This window comes from Mesoplodon densirostris, chromosome 2 (assembly GCF_025265405.1).
Source record: "Mesoplodon densirostris isolate mMesDen1 chromosome 2, mMesDen1 primary haplotype, whole genome shotgun sequence".
Lineage (NCBI taxonomy): Eukaryota > Metazoa > Chordata > Mammalia > Artiodactyla > Ziphiidae > Mesoplodon > Mesoplodon densirostris.
Window position 1 is genome coordinate 97047081 of NC_082662.1, and position 26505 is coordinate 97073585.

Consider the following 26505-nt stretch of genomic DNA (forward strand, 5'->3'; position numbering starts at 1 on the left):
AAATTATTTTTAAATAATTATTTTTTGGATATAAGATTAATTCTTGTAGTCCACAATTTTGATAACCAGTTTTCTTAAGAAACTGGTAGTAATGAATAAAATTTTTTAAAGGTGGATATTTTCAAAACCAGAATTCAATTCTTTCTAAACTATACTGGTCTTAAGCATACCCAGATCCCATAACAATAATAATAAAAGGCCCAAATTCAACGTTAAAATATTTTTTAATGACCCTTCGCATCAAATACAGGTTTAGCATTTATTGACAAAATATATCAGAGATTATGGGTAATAAAAGTTAAAGGAAAAACTTTTATGTTGAGATCAGCTATCTTTCAAATCAATATTCTAGAAAAGTTTCTGATTCACATATAGACTCATGTAACCCAGTGTAAATACCCACATCTAATCTATGCTAAATATTGGGTTGGCCAAAACGTTTGTTCGGTTAGTGAATACGTTCAATAAAATTCCTTGTGAAAATGAAAAATGTTTTATTTTTATTTAAAACCGAATGAACTTTTTGGCCAATCCAATATTTAAAATACACATGGTAGGCATTTGACAAGTTTGTAAAGGGAGGAGGACATGTGAGGTTTCCACCAAGTACAGAAGAAAAGCTAAGGGCATTTTATATAGATGGTACCTTGGGTTAAAGTTAGGATAACCACTGACTCATTACTACCTAGTATAATCTGACTCACATCTTCCTCTTCAATCTTATCTCTAACAAACACCTTCTTTACTAGTCTCCAGGCTTCTTTCAGGTTCAAGAATTCTTAGAGTTTTGCATAGACTATATTCCTGTGTTGGAAAACTCTCACCCTCTGTCAACCCACATTCCTTCTCATCCTTCAGGTTTAGAGAGTCTTTTCTGACCATTCCAGCTAAAGAACACTGTCCTGTATCTGGCACTCTCCATTCCATTATTCTCATTACAGTATCCCTAATTTCCTTCATGGCATTTATGGCAATTAGCATATAGCATAAGAATTTTTATCAGAGTAACACATGAACATAATTTTTAAAAGTCAAGTCGTACTATAAAACTATAACAAAAAAGCAGCACTACCCCATCTTATCAGATTCTACCCCAAGTCCCATTTCAAGTATTTCACCTATTTTTCCTTGTTATTTTTAAATATCTACTTGAATATTTCTAAATAACATAATTAAACTACAATTTATCAATTTTATTTTTAATTTTAATTTTATTGGAGTATAGTTGATTTACAATATTGTGTTAGTTTTAGGTGTACAAGCAAAATGATTCAGTTAAACATAAACATATATTCATTCTTTTTTGGATTCATTTCTCTGATAGGTTATCACAGAATATGGAGTAGAGTTCCCTGTCCTATACAGTATGTCCTTGTTGGTTATCTATCTTATATATAGTAGTGTGTGGATGTTCATCTCAAGTTCCTGATTTATCCCTCCCCACAACGTTTCCCCTTTGGTAACTGTAGTTAGTTTTCAATATCCCAAAGTCCGTTTCTGTTTTGTAAATAAGTTTATTTGTATCATTTTTTAAAATTAGATTCCACATACAAGTGATATCATATGATATTTGTCTTTATCTGACTTACTTCACTTAGTATGACAATCTCTAGGTCCATGCATGTTGCTGCAAATGGCATTATTTCATTTTTTTTATGGCTGAGTAATATTTTCCATTGTCTGTATGTACCACATCTTCTTTACCCATTCCTCTGTCCCTAGACATTTAGGTTGCTTCCATGTCTTGGCTATTGTAGATAGTGCTGCAATCAACATTAGGGAAGCATGTATCCTTTCAAACCATGTTTTCTCTGGATATGTGCCCAGGAATGGGATTGCTGGATCATATGGTAGTTCTATTTTTAGCTTTTTAAGGAACCTCCATACTGTTTTCCATAGTGGTAGAGCCAATTTACATTCCACCAATAGTGTAGGAGGGCTCCCATTTCTCCACACCCCCTCCAGCATTTATTGTTTGTGGACTTTTTGATGATGGCCATTCTGACCAGTGTGAGGTGATACCCCATTGGAGTTTTGATTAGCATTTCTCTGATAATTAGTGATGTTGAGCATCTTTTCATATGCCTTTTGGCCAACTGTATGTCTTCTTTGGAGAAATGTTTATTTAGGTCTTCTGCCCATTTTTCGATTGGGATTTTTGTTTTTTGTTTTTTTTTTTTTGACATAGAGCTGCTTGAGCTGTTTGCATATTTTGGAGATTAATCCCTTGTCAGTCACTTTGTTTGCAAATATTTTCTCCCATTCTGTGGGTTGTCTTTTTGATTTTTTTTAATGGTTTCCTTTCCTGTGCAAAAGCTTTTAAGTTTAATTAGGTCCCACTTGTTTATTTTTGCTTTTATTTTCATTACTCTAGGAGGTGAATCCAAAAAGATATTGCTGAGATTTATGTCAGAGTGTTCTGCCTATGTTTTTCTCTAAGAGTTTTATAATGTCTGGCCTTACATTTAGGTCGCTGATCCATTTTGAGTTTATTTTTGTGTATGGTGTTAGAGAATGTTCTAATTTCATTCTTTTACATGTAGCTGTCCAGTTTTCCCAGCATCACTTACTGAAGAGACTGTCTTATCTCCACTGTACATTCTTCCCTTCATTGTCATAGATTAAAAAAAATTTTTTTTCTATATTTTTTGGTTGCACTGCACAGCATGTGGGATCTTAGTTCCCTGACCAGGGATCAAACCTGTGCCCCTTGCAGTGAAAGCGTGGAGTCTTACCCACTGGACTGCCAGGGAAATTCCTCCTCTGTCATAGATTAATTGACCATAGGTCTGTGGGTTTATTTCTGGGCTTTCAATCCTGTTCCACTGATCTATATTTCTGTTTATGTGCCACTACTATACTGTTTTGATGATTGTAGATTTGTAGTATAGTCTGAAGTTGGGGAGTCTGATTCCTCCAGCTCCGTTTTTCTTTCTCAGGATTGCTTTGGCTATTTGGGGCCTTTTGTGTTCCCACACAAATTGTAAAATTTTTTGTTCTAATTCTGTGAAAAACGCCATTGGTAATTTGATAGAGATTGCATTGAATCTGCAGATTGCCTTGGGTAGTACAGTCATTTTGACAATATTGATTCTTCCCATCCAAGAACATGGTATATGTTTCCATCTGTTTGTATCATCTATGATTTTTTTCATCAGCATCATGGTTTTTGAAGTACAGGTCTTTTGACTCCTTAGGTAGGTTTATTCCTGGGTATTTTATTATTTTTCATGTGATGGCAAATGGGATTGCTTCTTTAATTTCTCTTTCTGATCTTTGGTTGTTAGTATATAGAGATGCAAGAGATTTCTGTGTATTAACTTTGTATCCTGAAACTATTTTTCAAACCATGTTTTTCTCCAGATCTACTCCCAGGAGTGGGAGTGTTGAATCATATGGTAGCTCTATTTTTAGTTCTTTAAGGAACCTCCATACTATTCTCTATAGTGGCTGTACCAATTTACATTCCCACCAACAGTGTAGGAGGGTTCCCTTTTCTCCACACCCTCTCCAGCATTTATTGTTTGTAGACTTTTCGATGTTGGCCATAATGACTGGTGTGAGGTGATATATTATTGTAGTTTTGATTTGCATTTCTCTAGTAATTAGTGATGTTGAGCATCTTTTCATGTACCTCTTGGCCATCTTTATCTCTTCTTTGAAGAAATGTCTATTTAGGTCCCACTTTCTGGAGAGCTTTTATCATAAATGGGTGTTGAATTTTGTCAAAAGCTTTTCCTGCATCTATTGAGATGATCATACGGTTTTTATTCTTCAATTTGTTGATGTGGTGCATCACACTGATTGATTTGCAAATACTGAAAATTCCTTGCATCCCTGGGATAAATCTCACTTGATTACAGTGTATGATCACATTTAATATATTGTTGGTTTCAGATTGCTAGTATTTTGTTGAGGATTTTTGGGTCTATGTTCATCAGTGATATTGGCCTGTAATTTTCTTTTTTGGTGGTATCGTTATCTGATTTTGCTATTGGGGTGATGCTGGCCTCATAGAATGTGTTTGGGAGTGTTCCATTCTCTGTGACTTTCTGGAAGAGTGTGAGAAGTATAGGTGTCAACTCTTCTGTAAATGTTTGATAGAATTTGCCTGTGCAGCAATCTTGTTCTGGACTTTTGTTTGCTGGGAGTCTTTTAATCAGTTTCAATTTCAGTACTTGTGATTGGTCTGTTCATGTTCTCTATTTCTTCCTGGTTCAGTCTTGGGAGATTGTACCTTTCTGAGAATTTGTCCATTTCTTCTAGGTTGTCCATGTTATTGGCATATAGTTGCTTGTAGTACTCTCTTATGATCCTTTGTATTTCTGTGGTGTCAGTTGTAACTTCTTTTTCATTTCTAATTGTATTGATTTGAGCCCTCTCCCTCTTTTTCTTGATGAGTCTGGCTAAAGTTTTGTCAATTTTGTTTATCTTTTCAAAGAACCAGCTTACAGTTTCATTGATCTTTTCTATTTTCTTCATCTCTATTTCATTTATTTCTGCTCTGATCTTTATGATTTATTTCATTCTACTAACTTTGGGTTTTGTTTGTTCTTCTCTCTCTAGTTGCTCTAGGTGTAAGCTTAGGGTGTTTGAGATTTTTCTTGTTTCCTGAGGTAAGACTGTATTGCTATAAACTTCCCTCTTGGAACTGCTTTTGCTGTGTCCCATAGGTTTTGGATCATCGTGCTTTCACTTTCATCTCTCTCTAGGTATCTTTTGATTTCCTCTTTGATTGATCCATTGGTTGTTTAGTAGCATGTTGTTTAGCTTCCACGTGTTTGTGTTTTTTTAGTTTTTTTCCTTGTAGTTGATTTCTAATCTCATAGTGTTGAGGTTGGAAAAGATGCTTGATGTGATTTCAATTTTCTTAAATTTACTGAGGCTCGGTTTGTGGCCCAGCAGGTGATCAATCTTGGAGAATGTTCCATGTGCACTTGAGAAGAATGTGTATTCTGCTGCTTTTGGATGGAATGCTCTGTAAATATCAATTAAGTCCACCTGGTCTATTATGTCATTTAATGCCTGTGTTTCCTTATTGATTTTCTGTCTGGATGATCTGTCCATTGATGAAAGCGGGGTATTAAAGTCCCCCACTATTACTGTGTTATTGTCAGTTCCTCCTTTTATGGCTGTTAGAGGTGCTTCTATGTTGGTGCATGTATATTTAAAATTGTTATATCTTCTTCTTGGATTGATCCCTTGATCATTATGTAGTGCCCTTCTCTGTTTCTTGTAATAGTCTTTATTTTAAAGTCTATTTTGTCTGACATGAGTATTGTTACTCCAGCTTTCATTTCCATTCGCATGGAATAGATTTTTTTACATACCCTTACTGTGAGTCAGTATGTGTCCCTAGATCTGTAGCATTGCTACTGCATCTTTCTTTTTGTTTTCATTTGCATGGAATATTTTTTTCCATCTTCTCACTTCAGCCTGTATGTGTCCCTAGATCAGAAGTGGGTCTCTTGTAGACACCATATATATAGGTCTTGTTTTTGTATCCATTCAGCTAGTCTGTGTCTTTTGACTGTTGCATTTAATCTGTTTATGTTTAAGATAATTATCAATATGTATGTTCTTATTGCCATTTTGGTAATTGTTTTGTATTTGTTTTTGTTGGTGTTTTTTCTTCCCTTCCTCTTTTGTTCTCTTGTGATCTGATGACCAAATTTAGTGTTGTGTTTAGATTCCTTTTTTGTGTGTGTGTATCTATTGTAGATTTTTGGTTTTCAGCTACCATGAGGTTTTGATATAGCAGTCTATATATACACAAAATTGTTTTAAGTTGTTGGTCTTTTAATTTCAAATGCATTTTCAGTATCCTGCATTTGTGCTCTTCTCCACTCACAATTGCTGGTTTTGATATCATATTTGTGTAGAAATGATTTCCTACCTTTACGTTTACCTTACCGATGAGATTTTACATTTGTAATTTTCTTGATTGTAGTTGTGGCCTCTTCTGCCTAGAGAAGTTCCTTTGGCATTTGTTGCAAAGCTGGTCTGGTAGTGCTGAGTTCTCTTGGCTTTTGCTTGTATGTAAAACTTTTGATTTCTCTGTCAAATCTGAATGAAAGCCTTGCTGGGTAGAACATTCCTGGTTGTAGGTTCTTCCCTTTCATCACTTTAAATATATCATGAAACTCCCTTCTGGCCTGCAGAGTTTCTGCTGAAAAATCAGCTGATAACCATATGGGAGTTCCCTTGTATGTTATTTGTTGCTCTTCCCTAGTTGCTGTTAATATTTTTTTCTGTATCTTTAATTTTCATCAATTTGATTACTATGTGGCTTGGTGTGTTCCTCCTTGGGTTTATCCTGCCTGGGACTCTTTGTGCTTCCTGGACTTGGGTGACTGTTTCCTTTCCCATGTTAAGGAAGTTTTCAGCTATTATCTCTTCAAATATTTTCTCAAATCCTTTCTCTTCTCTCCTTCTGGGACCCCTATAGTGTGAATGTTGGTGTATTTAATGTTGTCCCTAAGGTCTCGTAGACTGTCCTCATTTATTTTCATACTTTTTTCTTTATTCTGTTCCATGGCAATGATTTCCACCATTCTGTCTTCCAGGTCACTTATCCATTCTTCTGCCTCAGTTATTCTGCTACTGATTCCTTCTAGTTTATTTTTTCATTTCAGTTATTGTATTGTTATTGTTCATCTGTTTATTTGTTCTTTAGTTCTTCTAGGTCTTTGTTAAGTTATTGTATTGTATCTTCTCAATCTGTGCCTCCATTCTTTTTCCAAGCTCTTGGATCATCTTTACTATCATTACTCTGAATTCTTTTTCAGGTGGATTGTCTATCTCCACTTTACTTAGTTCTTCTGGGGTTTTATCTTGTTCCTTCATCTGGGACATATTCCTCTGCTGTCTCATTTTGTCTAACTTTCTGTGATTGTGGTTTCTGTTCTGCAGGCTGCAGAGCTGTAGTTCTTCTGCTGTCTGTCCTCTGGTGGATGAGGCTGTCTAAGAGGCTTGTGCGGGCTTCCTGGTGGGAGGGACTGGTACCTGCCCACTGATGGGTGGAGCTGGGTCTTCTCCCTTTGGTGGGCAGGGCCATGTCAGGGCATGTGTCTACTGGGCAGCTGTTTATTCAGGAAGACTTTAAGCAGCTTGTCTGCTAATGGATGGGGCTGTGTTCACACCCTGTTGGTTGTTTGGCCTGAGGTATCCCAGCACTGGATACTACAGATTGTTGGGTGGGGCCAGGTCTTGGTGAGATAATGGCGGCCGTCAAGAGGGCTCATGCCAATGAGTTTGTCAAACCTGCCACTACCAGTGTCCTTGTCCCTGCATTGAGCCACAGCCACCCCTGCCTTCACAGGAGACTCTCTAATACTAGCAGGTAAGACTGGCTCAGTCTCTTATGAGGTTACCACTTTTTTCCCTGGATCCTGGTGCACATGAGATCCTGTGTGCACTCACCAAGAGTGGGGTTTCTGTGTCCCCCAGTCCTGTGGAATTGCTGTGATCAAATCCTGCTGGCCTTCAAAGACAGGTTCTCTGGGGGCTCCCTCTCCTGTTGCCACACCTCCAAGCTGGGGAGCCTAATGTGGGGCTCAGGACTTTCACTCTTGTGGGAGAACTTCTGTGGTATAATTGTTTCCCAGTTTGTGAGTTGGCCACCTGGTGTGTATGGATTTGATTTCATTGTGATTGTGCCCCTCCTACTATCTTGTTGTGGCTTCTTCTCTGTCTTTGGATGCAGAATATCTTTTTTGGTAGGTTCCAGCATTTTTTTTTTGGTGGTTGTTCAGTCATTAGTTGTGATTCTGGTGTTTCCATAAGAAGGAGTGAGCATATGTCCTTCTACCCTGCCATCTTGTCTCCTCCCATTATATCTCCCATGAGGTTTTGATGTAGCAGTCTGTATATATACACGATTGTTTTAAGTTGTTGATCTCTTAATTTTAAATGCATTTCCAATATCCTGCATTCGTACTCTCCTCTTCTCATTATTGCTGGTTCTGATATCATATTTGTGCATGGATGACTTCCTACCTTTACTTTATGTTTGCCTTAACTGGTGAGCTTTCCCATTCATAATTTTCTTGATTTTAGTTGTGGCCTTTTCTGTAGAGAGAAGTTCTTTTGGCATTTTTTGCAAAGCTGGTCTGGTGGTGCTGAATTCTCTTAGCTTTTGCTTATCTGTAAAACTTTTGATTTCTCCATCAAACCTGAATGGGAGCCTTGCTGGGTAGAGTACTCTTGGTTGTAGGTTTTTCCCTTGCATCATGTTAAATGTATTGTGCCACTCCCTTCTGGCCTGCAGAGTTTCTGCTTAAAAATTAGCTGATAACCATATCAGGGTTCCCTTGTATGTTATTTGTTGCTTTTAATATTTTTTCTTTGTCTTTAATTTTTGTCAGTTTGATTAATTTGTGTCTTGGCATGTTCCTCCTTGGGTTTAGCTTATATGGGACTCTCTGTGCTTCCTGGATTTGATTGATTGTTTCCTTTCTCATGTTAGGGAAGATTTCAGCTATAATCTCTTCAAATATTATTTTCTCAGGCCCTTTCTCCCTCTCTTCTCCTTCTGGGTCTTTATCAATTTTAGATGTCAGGATGGAAAATCACTGTTTCTCCACTTATGCTCATGCCTTCATAGTGCTGCACCTCATTCTTTGTGTAACCTCTCCAAAGCTAAGCCATCATCTTACCCAGTTGTGTCATGTTGTCACATTCGAAGAACATCTGACATCAAAAAACAAGTCCTCAAGTTTTTGTTTTGCTCAAGCTTCTTTGTCTCTACCACAGATTTTTTCCAAATTCTCCAAGAGGATTATAAACCCCTCAGTGATACCTTTTCAACACCATGCACTGTACCTAATAATTTTTTCTATGGAGACATTCATCTTTCCCAAGCAAGCTCTCCACCCTCTTGGTCTAATCACCACTGCTTGCTCTCTAAGCCTGCTGAATTACTGTAGTCCTGGACATCCCTTTGCTCCCATTTCCTAGATTCTGTATCTCCCTCTTTTTTGGTTTACTAGCTCGTCCTTCAGATTCCTATAAATGAATACATGGGATGTAATACTCAGTAGGCCTCACATCTAGGAACATATTTTTATTTTACTTAATAATCCTTAATTCACAGTTTGGCTGGATATAGAATTATAGATGAGAAATTATTTGCTTCTCAGATTTTAAGGCATCGCTCTACTGTTCTAACATCCAATTCAGCGCCATCCTGATTTCCAAGTCTTTGTATGTAATCTGATTTTTTTTCTCCCCGGAAACTCTCAGATGCTTTGTTTTCTCTACGTAGCAAACTTTCATGTTAATATGCCTCTCAGTTATGTGCTGTACTAAAAGGTTCAATATTGTCCTTGGCCCTTGGTAGCATCTTTGATTTGGAGCCATATAACCTTCAGTTCTAAAAAATTTTTGTATTTTTTTTTTTTGATAATTGTTGTTCTCAGTTTCCCTTTCTGGAGTTCTAGTAAGTGAAGGCTGGACTTCTCAAGTCACTTGTCTACTCTATCATTTTTTTTCTTTTTTTAAATTTATGTATGTATGTATGTATGTATGTATGTATGTATTTATTTATTTATTTATTTATGGCTGTGTTAGGTCTTCATTTCTGTACAAGGGTTTTCTCTAGTTGCAGCAAGCAGGGGACACTCTTCATCGCGGTGCGCGGGCCTCTCACTATCACGGCCTTTCTTGTTGCAGAGCACAGGCTCCAGACACGCAGGCTCAGTAGTTGTGGCTCATGGGCCTAGTTGCTCCACAGCATGTGGGATCCTCCCAGACCAGGGCTCGAACCCGTGTCCCCTGCATTGGCAGGCAGATTCTCAACCACTGCACCACCAGGGAAGCCCCCTACTCTATCTTTTCTCTCATATTATATCTCTTTGATTTTCTGAAGGATTTAATCAACTTTATTTTCCAGTTTCTGTACTCAATACTTAACTAGAAGAGCTCTTTCTTATTATCTGATTGTTGCTTTTATAAAACATCCAGCTCACTTCTATGGATACATTGTCATCTCTTAATTCTGAGAATATAAATTTAAGGCTTCTTTCTTCTGCCCATTCTAATGTCTGTAATTCTTCCAAGTTTCTTTTTCCCATTTATTTGTTCTTTACTTCAAGGCTTTTCTCAAATGCCTGGTTACTCCTTGTTGTCTGCTCATATTTAAGAGGAAGGGCATCCAAGCCAAGAACTGACTGGAAGCTCTGTGTGGGGGAAGCAAGGGAGGCTCATTGGGTGGGAACCTGATTGTTTGGCAAGAACCTTATGATAGGGCTGGATTTTAGATTTTTTATTTTGAGTCTATTCTGTTTCTTTAGAGAAAAATCTTCCAAATTCCTGTCTGGATGCAAGAAGAGAGTAGTCCATGTGTGTGAGACACAGCTGTCACAGTACTGAAATTGAGCTACACAAAGGAACTGAGAATCATCATCAGTCTATATATTGACTTTCCTTGATTTGACCCATCTGGTTTCAGTATGACAGCTCTCCCAATCTCTGCTGGTCCTGCTCTTTCCAAGTCTAGGCCCCATATGGCTCAGTTTTTCCATGTAATATACCTTCTAACTTATGTCTCCTGCTAAGGTAGGGAAAGGTAAGTTGCCTGACTACTTGGAGGATGAGGTAGGTTCCTTGGCATCTGTATCCTTTTCTTCATAAGGATTTTCAGACAGTTCCCCAGATATAAGCCCCATGCCTCATCCCTGCCTTCAGGACACCCCAAAACATAGATTGTTGAAGATAATCATCTTGAATTCTGTTTTATTTCATAGCCTATGAAAGAGATAAAGTTTACCTTATGGGAACAACTTGTTTTAAAATGTGGAAATAATAAATACACCATACAGTTGGTGTTATTCACTTTCTTAATGACTTGAGAACCACAGTGTAATTTTTCTCTAAACAGTTTAGTATTTCTAAAATTGAAGATTTCATTTTCTGATATAGTTGATCATTTTGTTCCTTAGCAGAAGTCATTACACATGAAAATTCCTGCTTAGTGTGAAGAAATTGTCCAAGTTGCTCAGAAAAGAAGAAAAAGTAATTATGAAATTATACTATATCTATTTCTTACTGTTTTCAAGGGTCTTCCCTCATCTGAACATCTTGATTTTTTTTTTTATCAGTAGGAACAATACTTTTCTAACTGGTCATATATTCAATAGAATTTTACATATTGGCAAGGGTACATCTTAAAACAAAGGGTTCAAAAACAAATCCCCTGTGTCCTGACTGGTTCCCAGGTACCTGATTGGTTTATTTCATAAAATCCATTGCAGACGTAGAGAACAGACATGTGGACACAGGGGGAAGGGGAGGGTGGGATGAATTGGGCGATTAGGTTTGACATAAATACACTACCATGAGTAAAATAGATAGCTAGTGGGAACCTGTGGTATAGCTCAGGGAGCTCAGCTTGGTGCTCTGTGATGACCTAGATGGGTGGGATTGGGGGAGATGGGAAGGAGGTCCAAGAGGGAGGGGATATATGTATGCATATAGCTGATTCACTTTGTTGTACACCAGAAACTAACACAACATCGTAAAGCAATTATACTCCAATTTAAAAAAATCCATTTAGTTTGTGGCTTTAGTATTTCTCTAAAATCATTACTCTTGTAACTATTATGCCTACTTACATGAAAAATAGTAAAAGAAAAGAGAAGGAAACTATCATCACACTCTCGTGATTTCACCAGTTCTTGATGTTTTTCAGTTTGATTATCCATGCTATCAGCTCTATTCTTCAAACTTAATTTGTCAGGATTACAGTCTTTAATTCCACAAAAAGTAAGACCTCAAATTTGTCTTAAACCAGGTAAACATGTAGCAAAGATTTCCAGTTCCATTACAGGCCTGCTATAATTTCTCCAGCAAACTCAGTGCTGAAGCCCAGAGAGGGATGTCAGAGAAAGCAGACAATGACCACAGAAGGAAGAAATTGCTGGGGAGGGAGAGCAAGACTGCTGAGGAGAGGATCTCATAACCTTCCTTATACAGATGTTGGAAAGACAAAACAAAATGTGTAAAATACTAAGTACATACTAAGTACCCAGAATATGTTAGTTATTATCATATAATGATTATAACTATTCTAGATTCTGAATAGTTTTTCCAGTTGAGGATATCATTTCCCCTTAAACTCATAATGTCTAAAAAATAATAATCATTATCTACTGCTTCCTTGTTTCTGTCAGTGATACTGCTAACCTCCAAGTGTTATGTGAGCTCCACAGAGACCTAAAACTTTAGACTTGGACACATCTTGCTCCTCCAATATTATGTGTTATAAAATGTATTTTTAGGATCTACTATCCTTGCTGGGTTAAATTTTAGTTTCAGAAAATGGAATCATACCTTTTTTCTCAACTTCATGAAATTTACTCTTCTAAAATACAATATACATATTTGCCCACGTCCCATTCCCCTCTGTGGATGTTATAAACTTTGGATTTACAGCCAAGTACATGCGCTTGTACACACACATGCACCACTCTCTGATAAAGATATGGAAAGGTCAGCAATATAGAAATTCATTATGGTGTTTTGTTGTATCCGAAAACACCTTTAGTCAGGACAAATGGAAATGGAATGTAGTTTACTACTCCCTCATTTAAGGCGTCCTCAAGCTAAGGGTATGGTATTTCAACTCAGCTACATAAACATTTTTAATACTTACCAGGGTTGGCAAGAATAATCTACTGGTTTGGGCACCTAGGATGTAAAAAGGCAAAAATAGATTAAGTTTACTTAAGGGAAGCTTTTAGAAATCAATCATTAATTCAGTTCAGCTGACTCAGCTCTATAAAACCCTAGGTAGCACAGTCCTAGAACTATCCATTGGCAATATTATACAGAGCGAATCATAGTATATGTCAGATAAGTAGAAAATAATTCATTTCACTTTAATTCATTCATTTTACTGCCACTGTACCTCTAAAGAAAGAGATAACAGGAAAAATATGAATTGGAATCTTTTGGTATTTATTATCAAGGCAGTTTAATCCTATCATAGAAAATTAAAATGAAAACATTAGGAAAACCAAATAGCACACTGCTTTCCCAATACATGGGGAAAACAGGCAAAATAAACAATATACACCTGATATAGACTCTTATTGTGTAACACAAATTTTAAACTCTGATTTAGAAGTCTACCAACGGGAAAACCTTTTATTTATGAAACAGTCATAGGAAATACTCATTTTTCCCTTTTCTCCTATGGAGCTTTACAAAAGAGAAAAACTTTATTTTCTATGCAAATAAAGAAAGAAAAAGAAAACTTCTAGTTGCTTATTGCAATTAGAAAATGAGCAAAGCCAAAGAAGGCACACCAATATTCATAAAACAACAAATACAATTTATACTGTGTAATTTTCATGAATCACCTGAATCTTTGATGTATACATTCCATGGTATTCCTGGGCCTTTTAATACTGTGTGATTAAAAATACTGTTACCCTCATTTGTAACTGAGGTCTGGTTAATGTGAATATATCTCTAGCTATGTCCATTTTCATAATGGGCTGTTACTATTTTGACCTTCCAGGTTAAGAATTATTTGTGAAAAACTATCCTTCTGGTCAGAACATCTCTAAAGCTACTAATATTTAAATATTTTATCCTATGGATCACATTTTAAATTTCACCACTGTGTAAAATCCTGATACACAGATAACATATTGAAAGTAAACTATACCATTCGACTCCTGTGAATATTTTCTTATACCATTTTGTTTTCGCAAATAGAAATCAATCTTCAACAGTTTCCCTTTTAGTAAAATATACATGGCCTCAGAAATCTGATGGGGAAAAAAGTTTTTTCCTCCTTCCCTCTACCTCTCTGTATTCTTCAACTGTATGCTTATTCCTAAGCCTATCTCTCTCTTCCTGGAGAACAACAACAAAAAGAGAGAAAGAGGACAGAGCAGGTAAAGAGCTTCAACATTTTTTTTGTTTTTTTTGTTTTGTTTTGTTTTGTTTTGTACACGGGCCTCTCACTGCTGTGGCCTCTCCCGTTGCGGAGCACAGGCTCCGGATGCGCAGGCCCAGTGGCCATGGTTCACGGGCCCAGCTGCTCCGCGGCATGTGGGATCCTCCTGGACCGGGGCACGAACCCATGTCCCCCGCATCGGCAGGCGGATTCTCAACCACTGCACCACCAGGGAAGCCCGAGCTTCAACATATGTTGACTGTGGATTTTCTCAGCTGGGAAGGATCCACAAAAGTGAAGGGTGACATAAAATTCTAAGGTAGAACAGAGATCTGAGGCTGTTCCATCCTGATGTGTCCTTCTGAAGCTTTTTCTCTCTTCGGTACATTCTGATGCGTGATGAGCCAGGACTGTCTTCTCAGCTGTGACCCCCATCATCAGAGTAGGATCCTGTCCTTTTCCATCTGACATGAGCCCTCCCCATTTCTATCATGTGTACTTTGGGCCCTCGTCTGGAGGAATATCTCATATATAAGGCTATAAATAATTTTGTTCTCATCTTTGACAGTTTTTCCCTAATGCCTTTTTCTGCCTTCATCATAGGCCGTTTACATTGTTAAAACTTCTGCTATGGATATAGCATTTTTAAAAAGTTTCATTGGGAATATAGCATACATATAAAATTACATATAAGATATATGCTTCTTCCCAAGTACATTTTATAAAAGCTAGATGAGACAGAAGTGAACTTTCTGAGTTTGTTAGGCTAGAAATGTCATTATTTCATCCTCATTGAGGAAATATATATTTCTAATTTTCTTTCAAAACTTTGAGTATATTATTCTTACTGCTTCAAATATTGAAATTTCATTGTATAGACTTCCCATTCAGTTCTTTTTTATAGTTCTTATTTCTCTGCTGAGGTTTCCTGTCCATTCATTATAAACATACAGTTAACACTTGAACAAAACGGGTTTGAGTTGCATGGGTGCACTTATACGTGGATTTTTTTCAATAGTAAATACTACAATACTACACAATCTGCATTTGATTGAATCTATGGATGTGAAACCACAGATACGGAGGAACTGTGAATATAGAGGGGCGACTATAACTTATAGGTGAATTTTCCACTGCTTGGAGGGTCAGCGCCCTAATCCCTGCATGTTTCAAGGGTCAACTGCATTTTCCTTTATTTATGTCCTTGAGCACAGTTATAACAGCTACTTTAAAAATCCTTTCTTGCAAATTCTATCATTTGGGACATCTGAGGGTTGTTATCCTTTAACTGTCTTTTCTTTTGAGTATGGTTCACGTTTTCCTGTTGCTTTGTATACTGAGTGATTTTAGATGGCCTCTTGGATGATTTGAATGATATGTTGTAGAGGCCCTGGATTCAGTTATGCTCCTACAAAAAGTGTGGTTTTTCTTAGAGCAGGCAGTTAACTTGTTTGAACCCCAACTGCAAACTCTGTCTTCCCTGTGGTAAGGAGCAACTGAATACTTCATTAAGTTCTTTTAGCTTAAGCTGAGCTACTTGAAGTCTGTACCACTCAGAGACTGAGGCAATGTTTATACACAGAATTTGAGGTTCTCCCTCACTCTTTCCTTTCTAAGATTTCTTATCTCCCTTTCCAGATTGTATTCGTTTCAAACTCATGTTCTGCCCTTCAAGCCATTAATACTGTGAGGTTTCTATCTGAATTTCAGCCACCCTGCATGGTGCAGCCCAGTGTCTGTCGTTAAGCTAGCCTTAAAGCCAGGAAACTCACCTAGTATCATCCTTCTTCGGAATGCCAGGTCCTCTCCTAGCCAGTATGTTCAGATAGTATTTTTTGTAAAAAATATTTTGTCCAGAGTTTGTAGTTATTTTCTGGGGGAGGCTTGGTCCAATAGGAGCTACTTGACAATGACCAGGAGTGGAAACTCCTATTGTTTCCATTATTGCTCTTGTTAGCTGTATGTCTAATCATCAACCCTTTATAGGTAATCTGTATTTTCTCTCAGGTTGGTTTTAATATTTTCTTTGTCTTTGATGTTCTGCAGTTTCACTAAAATGTATCTAGGTATTGATTAAGTTTAATATACTCTTCTTGACTATTAAGATTAGTTTTATCATAAATTCTGGAAAATTCTCAGCCATCATTTGAACATTGCTTTCCCACAGTTATCTATATTCTCTCTTTCAATAGATGTATTTGAACTTTATCATTCCATTCTCTTACATTCTCTATCTCTTAATCTTTCTGGACTATTCACTGAGAAATTTATTCAGATTTTTCTTCCAATTTTCTGCCCAACTGGGTCTTATACATCATGTAATGTTTCCATTGTTTCTCACTTCAATTAGTATATTTGATTCTTTTTGAAATATGCCCAAACAAGAGTGACTTGTTTTCCTTTTAGACTTGTATTCCCCCTTTTATTTCTTCAACCATATTAAACATACAATTTTGAACTTAGTATCTGATAATTCCACTACCTGTTGTCTTTGTGGGTCTAATTCTGCACTTTATTGTCTCTGCTGACTTTTGCTTAAGGTGGGTTTGTTTCCTCATAAATATAATTATTCCAAATTGTGAATTTATAATCCCTGGGACTTTATCAGTAGAAATCCTTTGAGGCGCCAATCTAGAGAGAATCTGTACTTGCACCGGGAACACAATCAATGTGGAATCATTTTATACTATGTTTCTTTTTAAAAATTTTATTTTATATTGGAGTATTGCTGACTAACAATGTTGCGTTAGTTTCAGGTATACAGCAGAGTGATTCAATTATACATATACATATACAAGTTCTTTTCCCATTTAGGTTATTACAGAATGTTGAGCAGAATTCCCTAGATTATACAGTAGGTCCATGTTGGTCTTCTGTTTTAAATATAGCAGTGTGTAAATGTCAATTCCAAATTCCCAATCTATGCCTCCCCTGCACTGTTCCCCCTGGTAACCATAAATTCATTCTCTACCTCTGTGAGACTGTTTCTGTTTTGTAAATAAGTTCATTTGTATCATTTTTTTAGTTTCCACATATAAGCGATATCACATGATATTTGTCTTTCTCTGTCTTACTTCACTTAGTATGATAATCTCCAGGTCCATCCATGTTGCTGCAAATGGCATTATTTCATTGTTTTTAATGACTGAGTAATATTCCATTGTATATATATACCACATCTTCTTTATCCATTCATCTGTCAGTGGACATTTAGGTTGCCTCCATGTCTTGGCTATTGTAAATATTGCAACAATGAATACTGGGGTGCATGTATCCTTTTGAATGATGGTTTTCTCTGGATGTGTGCTCAGGAGTGGAATTGCTGGATCATATGGTAGCTCTATTTCTAGCTTTTTAAGGAACCTCCATACTGTTCTCCATAGTGGCTGTACCAATTTACATTCCCACCAAGAGTGTAGGAGGGTTCCCTTTTCTCCACAGCCCTTCCAGCATTTATCGTTTGTAGACTTTTTGATGATGGCCATTCTGACTGGTGTGAGGTGATGTCTCATTGTAGTTTTGATTTGCATTTCTCTAATAATTAGTGATGTTGAGCATCTTTGGATGTACCTCTTGGCCATCTGTGTATCTTCTTTGGAGAAATGTCTATTTAGGTCTTCTGCCCATTTTTTGATTGGGTGATTTGGTTTTTTTTTTTTTTAATTGAGCTGCATAAAGTGTTTATTTTGGAGACTAATCCCTTATCAGTTGCATCATTTGCAAATATTTTCTCCCATTCTTTGGGTTGTCTTTTTGTTTTGCTTATGGTTTCCTTTACTGTGCAGATTTTAAGTTTAACTAGGTCACATGTTTATTTTTGTTTTTATTTCTATTACTCTAAGAGATGAATTGAAAAAGATATTGCTGCAATTTATGTCAAAGAGTGTTCTGCCTGTATTTTCCTCTAAGAGTTTTATACTAACCGGTATTACATTTAGGTCTTTGATCCATTTTGAGTTTATTTTTGTAAATGGTGTTAAAGAATGTTCTAATTTCTTTTTTTTTACATGTAGCTGTCCAGTTATCCCAGCACCATTTATTGAAGAGACTGTCTTTTCTCCACTGTATGGTCTTACCTCCTTTGTCATAGACTAATTGACCATAGGAATGTGGGTTTACTTCTGGGCTTTCTATGCTATTCCATTGATCTATATTTCTGTTTTTGTGGTAGTACCATACTTTTTTGATGACTGTAGCTTTATATTATAGTCTGAAGTTAGGGAGCCTGATTCCTCCAGCTCCGTTTTTCTTCTTAAGATTGCTTTGGCTATTTGGGGTCTTTTGTATCTCCATACAAATTTAAAAAATTTTTGTTCTAGTTCTGTGAAAAATGCCATTGGTAATTTGATAGGGATTGCACTGAATCTGTAGATTGCCTTGGGTAGTATAGTCATTTTGACAATATTGCTTCTTCCAATCCAAGAACATGGTATGTCTCTCCATCTGTTTGTGTCACCTTTGATTTCTTTCATCAGTGTCTTATAGTTTTCAGAGTACACGTCTTTTGCCTCCTTAGGTAGGTTTATTCCTAGGTATTTTATTATTTTTGATGTGATGGTAAATGGCATTGTTTCTTTAATTTCTCTTTCTGATCTTTTGTTGTTAGTGTATAGAAATGCAACAGATTTCTGTGTATTAACTTTGTATCCTGCAACTTTACCGAATTCATTGATGAGTTCTAGTAGGTCTCTGGTAGCACCTTTAGGATTTTCCATGTATAGTATGATGCCATCAGCAAACAGTGACAGTTTTACTTCTTCCTTTCCAATTTGGATTCATTTTATTTTTCCTCTCTCATTGCTGTGGCTAGGATTTCCAAAACTATGTTGAATAAAAGTGGCAAGAGTGGATATCCTTGTCTTGTTCCTTATCTTAGCAGGAATGCTTTCAGCTTCTCTTCATTGAGTAATGATGCTAGCTGTAGGTTTGTCATATATGGCCTTTATTATGTAGAAGGCATCCACACTGGTCTTTTCATATTTTCTGTTTCCTCGTGGTTCAGTCTTGGGAGATTGTAGCTTTCTAAGGATTTGTCCATTTCTTCTAGGTTATCCATTTTATTGGCATATAGTTGCTTATAGTAGTCTCTCATGATGCTTTGTATTTTTGTGGTGTCAGTTGTAACTTTTTTCATTTGTAATTTTATTGATCTGAGCCCCTTCCCTTTCTTTCTTGATGAATCTTGCTAAAGGGTTATCTAATTTGTTTAACTTTTCACAGAATCAGCTTATAGCTTCATTGATCTTTACTATTTTTTTTTTTTCTTTTTTTGCGGTATGCGGGCCTCTCACTGTTGTGGCCTCCCCCGTTGCGGAGCACAGGCTCCGGATGCGCAGGCCCAGCGGCCATGGCTCACGGGCCCAGCCGCTCCGCGGCATATGGGATCCTCCCAGACCGGGGCACGAACCCGTATCCCCTGCATCGGCAGGCGGACTCTCAACCACTGCGCCACCAGGGAGGCCCTGATCTTTACTATTGTTTACTTCATCTCTATTGCATTTATTTCTGCTCTGATCTTTATGATTTCTTTCCTTCTATGAACTTTGGGTTTTGTTTGTTCTTCTCTCTCTAGTTGCTGTAGGTGTAAGCTTAGTGTGTTTATTTGAGATTTTTCTTATTTCCTGAAGTAAGACTATATTACTATAAACTTCCCTCTTAGAACTGCTTTTGCTGTGTCCCATAGGTTTTGGATCATCGTGCTTTCATTTTTATCTGTCTCTTGGTATTTTTTGATTTCTTCTCTGATTTCTTCAGTGATCCATTGGTTGTTTAGTAGCATATTGTTTAGCTTCCACGTGTTCGTGGTTTTTTACAGTTTTTTTCCTTGTAGTTGATTTCTAATCTCATAGCGCTGTGGTTGGAAAAGATGCTTGATGTGATTTCAATTTTCTTAAATTTACTGAGGCTCACTTTGTGGCCCAGCAGGTGATCAGTCCTGGAAATGCTCCATGTGCACTTGAGAAGAATGTATATTCTGCTGCTTTTGGATGGAATGTTCTATAAATATCAATTAAGTCCATCTGGTCTAATGTGTCATTTAAGGCCTGTGTTTACTTATTGACTTTCTGTCTGAATGATCTGTCCACTGACAAAAGTGGGGTGTTAAAGTCCTCCCTATTATTGTGCTACTGTTGATTTCTCCTTTTGTAGCTATTAATATTTGCCTCATATATTTGGGTATATATATATATATATTTATAATTGTTATATCTTCTTCTTGGATTGATCCTTGCTCATTATGTAGTGTCCTTCATTGTCTCTTGTAATAGTCTTTATTTTAAAGTCTATTTTGTCTTATATGAGTATTGCTACTCCAGCTTTCTTTTGATTTCCAATTTCATGAAATACCTTTTTCAATCCCCTCAGTTTCAGTCTGTATGTGTCCCCTAGATCTGAAGTGGTTCTATTGTAGACAGCATAAATATGGATCTTGTTTCTGTATCTATTTAGCCAGTCTGTGTCTTTTGTTTGCAACATTTAATTCATTTATGTTTAAGGTAATTATCGATATGTATGTTCTACTATGTTTCTAGCTTAGTATTATTTAGGTCACAAAGCTAGTATGAATTCCAACCCCCCATGTGGGTGGTCTTTGGATCTAAAGTTAAGAATTCTTAGGGGAGAGAGACTTTTTTTTCTGTTCCCCACCAAGATCCAAGACGAAGATAGGCATATCTTCTCCTGTGGGATAGTTTTCTTCTTGTTCACCCACTGAGGGCTCTGCGATTCACAGAGAGACACCCAAGTTTGCACTGTGCTTTAGCTCTAGGCTTTCTCTCCAGTAACCATATTGCCAGAAATGAAATTCTCTTTTATGTTCCTCCTGTGTTTTTCCTCCTTCTGCTTAGCTTCATTCACCTAACTTAACCTACAAGCAACAAATGAATCTATAATTTCATTAAAGCAGTAAAATTTTAATAGCTATTTATTAACTTAAGCTATAAAAACAATCATATTTAGTTGGTAGTCCTACCCATAATTATGTGTTCCTCTACAACTCTTTATTAGCTAAAATTATAAGCACATTTCTTTTTCTAGTAACTAACCAGATCACCAAATATCATTCAGTATGATCCTATAAGCTGATTTAATTAATATCTGCCATTGTTAATTACCTACATTTAGTTATGAACTTTTGTTTGCTTTTTTACTTCTTTGTTCATTCATATAACAAAAGTTTATTAAATACCTACTATGTGCCATACTATTCCTAAAATAAAACTTCAAATGCTCATTCTGTGCTATATTCAAGGAGCTGTGAAAAGAAAACAGTACATGGTACGTGAAATGCTTAATAGTTTTTTAAATTGGAGTATAATTGCTTTACAGTGTTGTTAATTTTTGCTGTACAGTGAAGTGAATCAGCTATATGTATACATATATCCCCTCACTCTTGGGCCTCCCTCCCCCACCCCCCCATCCCACCCATCTAGGTCATCACAGAACACCAAGCTGAGCTCCCTGTGCTAGGTTCCCAAAATCTTAATGTTAATTTTCTGCTACGTGCCTACATATAAATATCAGTTCTTAAAGCATAGGAAGCCTTAATCTTATTCATATAAATGACAGAAAACTAGCTAAAGAATCATTTTTGCTTATCTAATTAAATGAGAGTGGTATGAAATTTCAATGATTTTTTTCAAGATTACAACATAACCTGAATAATATGTGGCATTAGATCATAGAACCAACAGAAATAGCAAGAGCTTTTTTTTTTTTTGATTCCCTTTACTTTTGAAATTAATTAAGCTTGAATGAGTGGAGTAAATTGTTCTTCAGACTACATCTGAGGTTAAGGATGGCAGACATTTCCATTTATAATAGTAAAAAGAATGTTCAGTTTAGAAAACTGGGAAGGACTGAAATAAGGCAAGCAAGATAGTTCAAGAAGGTTTTTTTTCCCACAAACCAGTAACTCCATTGTATTAGTAAAATAATTTCTCCATTGTATTAGTAAAATAATTTCATTTAATTAGAGTTAAGAACTTGAAAAGTGTCACAGAAAAATCTACCCCAACACCAAATCATGATAAAATAACATCACCCTAAACAGAAATTTATAAATTTCATAAAGCACCGGAGAGTACATTTTATGTTATATTCATCCATAATAATATTTGAGTAAATATTCATTCTTCTTGTATCTGCCTAACGTGTTTGATGTTTTCAGAAAATGTTATTACGACACTAAATAAACAGTTATGACAAACTAAAGCAAAGAAAAATATATTAAGAGATTTGACTGAAGAATCAAATCTCAAATTTGACTGAAGAATCTGCGGACGTTCATGCTTTCTAGCAGACTTCCAAACACACTAGTTGAAGTGCAATCTCTCTGTACCCCAAAGTGACTGGAAATATATTAGACCATACCATTCTTACCTCAGAGGGAAAAAAGAAGTTTGTACAATACATCTGATCAGTAGCTTTAGTTTATTCCTTCTAAAACCTTATAAAAATGTTAATTTTGTAAATTATACTAAGTAAAACTTTCCTGTTGCATGTATTCCCTTAACTTTTTTTTTTTTGCGGTAGCGGGCCTCTCACTGTTGTGGCCTCTCCCGTTGCGGAGCACAGGCTCCGGACGCGCAGGCTCAGCAGCCATGGCTCACGGGCCCAGCTACTCTGTGGCATGTGGGATCTTCCCGGACCGGGGCACGAACCCGCGTCCCCTGCATCGGCAGGCGGACTCTCAACCACTGAGCCACCAGGGAAGACCCTTCCCTTAACATTTAAAAATATTTTCTGACAATGGAATCATAATTTTGGAATATGTTATTAATAAGAAAATATTAATAGAATTAATGAGGGGCCAGACCAGTATCCTTTGAACTTTCTTGACAATTCATTATAGCATCAAAAAACAAAGTAGAAAGAAATAAAATACTCACACATGGGCAAGGCTTGACAGCATCACTCGGAAAAAATCCAACCTCTCCAGATGTTAAATTTCTACCCTAAATTAGAAAAAAAAGATGCCAGTGTTGAGAACAAATTTACTATAATGATGATCCCATAGCAGTAGATGCATAATGTTGTCGGTTGGGATCCTCAGAATTACTTCCACATTGTATCCAGTCCTAAGCATTAACTGACTGTGGCTCAGGAAGGGAAGCATAAGCAGAAAGGTTTTAAAATTGTTAAACTTTACATATGGCTTCAGATCACGATTATAAAATAAGAATTCAATTTCGACTTTCCAATCTACCATTCAATTTTGTTAATTAACTTCACACCCCTCAATCCTATAATAGAGATAATAGCATACTGTATCTTTCAAACTTATATTCATAAATACAAGTAGATCACATAGGTTTTGTGTAAGCTCATAATTAATTAGGATATTGGTATCCCTAACAGGACTCATGAGAATGTTCCTCCAACAGGATGAGACATTTCAAGACATGTGGAAATGGAAAACAGAGCATAATATGACATTTTAGATGATTTTCAAATTTAGGAGAAAGAAACAGGATATTGATTAAGGGAAGGGGACAGTTAAGATGTTGGAGGAAAGGATTAGGACTCAAAACGCCATTGTAAATGAGAAAAGAGGGACGAAACAATAAGAAAAGAATTTAGGGCCTCCCTGGTGGCGCAGTGGTTGAGAGTCCGCCTGCCGATGCAGGGGATACGGGTTCGTGCCCCGGTCTGGGAGGATCCCATATGCCGCGGAGTGGCTGGGCCCGTGAGCCATGGCCGCTGAGCCTGCGCGTCCGGAGCCTGCGCGTCCGGAGCCTGTGCTCCGCAACGGGAGAGGCCACAACAGTGAGAGGCCCGCATACCGAAAAAAAAAAAAGAAAAGAATTTATTCTTGGAGACCTTTAGTCAAATTTCTCTTTAAAACAATCTTATGACAACTGTTTCCCTTTTCTAGAAAGACAAACTGTACTCAAAACATACTGCAACAATAAGAACATGTAATTAAAAAGTTCTTGTGAGATTATTTCTCCTTGTCCAGATATTTGACTTGTTTTTATTTGCCATTTAACCATTGCTTGCTTCTCAGTAGCTCAGATGAATAAGTTGCATTATAATTGAATGCTACATGCTCTACTTTTTTTTTTTTTTTTAAGATGTTGCGGGTAGGAGTTTATTAATTAATTATTTTTTTTGCTGTGTTGCGTCTTCGTTTCTGTGCGAGGGCTTTCTCTAGTTGTGGCAAGCGGGGGCCACTCTTCATTGCAGTGCGCAGGCCTCTCACTATCGCGGCCTCTCCTGTTGCGGAGCACAGGCTCCAGACGCGCAGGCTCAGTAATTGTGGCTCACGGGCCTAGCCGCTCCGCGGCATGCGGGACCCTCCCAGACCAGGGCTCGAACCCATGTCTCCTGCATTAGCAAGCAGATTCTCAACCACTGTGCCACCAGGGAAGCCCATGCTCTACTATTTTTGACAAAGAGAGTAACAAAAAACGATCAGAAAACATCTCCCTCTTGAAGTAGTATTGCTTTGTTCCCACAGATCTTGGCTATGAGTTTGTGGAGGAAATTTTAAAAAGTGGGAATCTAGAATTCAAGACAATGATGAGGAGGAAGACGAGGAGAAAAGGGAAGACGGGGGAGGGGAGAGTGGGAGAGAGAGAAGGTAAGTGGAGCAGAAAAGGGGGGAGAGTCAGAGGTATGGGGAAAAGGGGAGAAAAAAGAGAAAAGGAAAGGGTGGGGTTAGGATAGAAGGAGATCAATTACGTAACCAAGCAAGGAGAAGGTAATAATTTTGGCCAGGTTCTCAAACCACATTGCACTTGCATATTAGGGAAAAGGTAAGTGAACAAGTGGGGTATTCATTCATTTAGTCCACAAATACAGTATCTCATGTTTGATTAGACACTGAGAAAAAAATGCAAAAATTCATAGAACAGTTCTTCTTTTCCCCTATATTTTCAGAAGATATGTATATACCTAATATAATACAAAGTAGAAAGGGCTAAATACTGAAAGCGGTACAGGAGATGCTATGGAAATTCAAAAGCTAAACTGAGTATTGGGGGTTGCCTGAAAGCTACATGGAAGAGGGGGCACATGAATGTAAAATGTGCAGGGTTTAAACAAATAGAGATGGAAATGGAGAACATTCTGAAAACAAAATACATCATGAGAAAGGCATGGGGCTAGGAAATTACAGGATGTGCATGGGAAATGCAAATCGTTCCCTTTAAGTGGAGTCTAATAATGAGTAACACTTATTGTACCCCTAACTGTATGACAGACACTGCCCTGAGTGTTTCATTTAGTCCTTACAATAATCCTTTGTGGTAGGTCCAACTACTATCCCTATTTTAAAGGTGAAAAAAAATGAGACATAGAGGAGTTAAATGATTTGCCCATGATCACAGAGCCAGTAAGTGACAGAACCAGAATTCAAATTCAATTGTTCTAACTTCAGAGCTTTGCACTGCTTCTCACTACAGCGTAAGACTCATAAAGGGGCACAGTAGAAAGAAAGCTAAAAGGTACTAAGGAACCAGTTTGACAGTGATATCTGAATTTATCATTGGCCATGGGGTTTCAATAAAGGGGTTATATTATATTTTAGAAGAACTAACCTGGCATCATTATGCAAGCTGGCTTATAGATGGGCATGACTTTGTAGGTGAGAATAACATTAAAGAAATGGTGTCATAGAAAGGGAAGGAGGCCTGGAGGAGGGGAAACAGGTGCTAGAGACATCATTTAACTACAGTGTTTGGGACCTGCCTATGGATTAGATACGGGAAGAGAAGACTATGGGAGTTAAAGATTGGGGGAAAAGTCAAGGATGGAGGTGATCCATCCAGACAACACAGATTTAGATGGCAGTCATATAGAGGGGAAACTTGAAATCATAGGACAAGAACATTGTGGAAGGAAATGTAGACAGAAGAAAACAGGACTTAGAGAAATTAGTCTAATTAGAAGGCAGGAAGGAACCACCACGAGGGAGGAGAATCAGACACTAGAGTGTGATGGCAGCATGGTAACTATAAGGTTTGAATGAAATGTTCCTTTCATTCAACTGCATTTACTGAGTGCTTTTTGGTGCTTTATTTTAAGCATGACACTGAGATACAAGTAAGTAAGTATAATATCTGGGGACTATATGATTAGCTAGACCCTTATATAAATATAAATGCACTGCGATGCTACCTGAGTAGAAAATATAAGGGTGTGCAGGTGGGAACCATGTACTGACCGAGGCTCATAAATAAAAAGGATAAGGGTGATTGTTTTAAAGTAAAATAAGACCTCTGAAAGTACACCAAAGGAGGTAAGTCTGTTTTTCAGGGGAAAGGCCTAAGCAAGAGCTTTATAATGGTTTTTTAAAACCTATATTTGAAGGTGTATCAACAAATTGGAAAACTTTGGCAATTATAAGAACAGTGAACTGTCAATTCCCATTCTTCATCAGAAAAAGAACAAAAGGTCTTACTCTATCGAATGCAGAGTTCGGGAAAACCAGTGATATTCTGTGACAGTGCATTTAACACTATTGGAGAACTCCCAGGAGAAGCAATTTTTCTCACTAAGCAGACTACTAACATAATTCTGAATTTTTTCCTTAATGAAATGCCCTAGCAGTGCAGGCTACATTTCCTTAATGGTCACAGGCATCCCTTAGATGA

General features: G+C 37.1%; 1 protein-coding gene across 1 annotated transcript in view; it reads right to left on the reverse strand.

The window, feature by feature from the left end:
- Positions 1 to 26505, reverse strand: part of VAV3 (vav guanine nucleotide exchange factor 3) — a 405871-nt gene that overhangs the window by 27778 nt on the left and 351588 nt on the right. The window contains exons 21-22 of the mRNA XM_060085957.1: positions 22798 to 22863; positions 12653 to 12687 (exon numbers count right to left, since the gene is read on the reverse strand). Of these exons, the coding sequence (XP_059941940.1) occupies positions 12653 to 12687; positions 22798 to 22863 (101 nt within the window). The remainder of the gene's footprint in view (positions 1 to 12652; positions 12688 to 22797; positions 22864 to 26505) is intronic.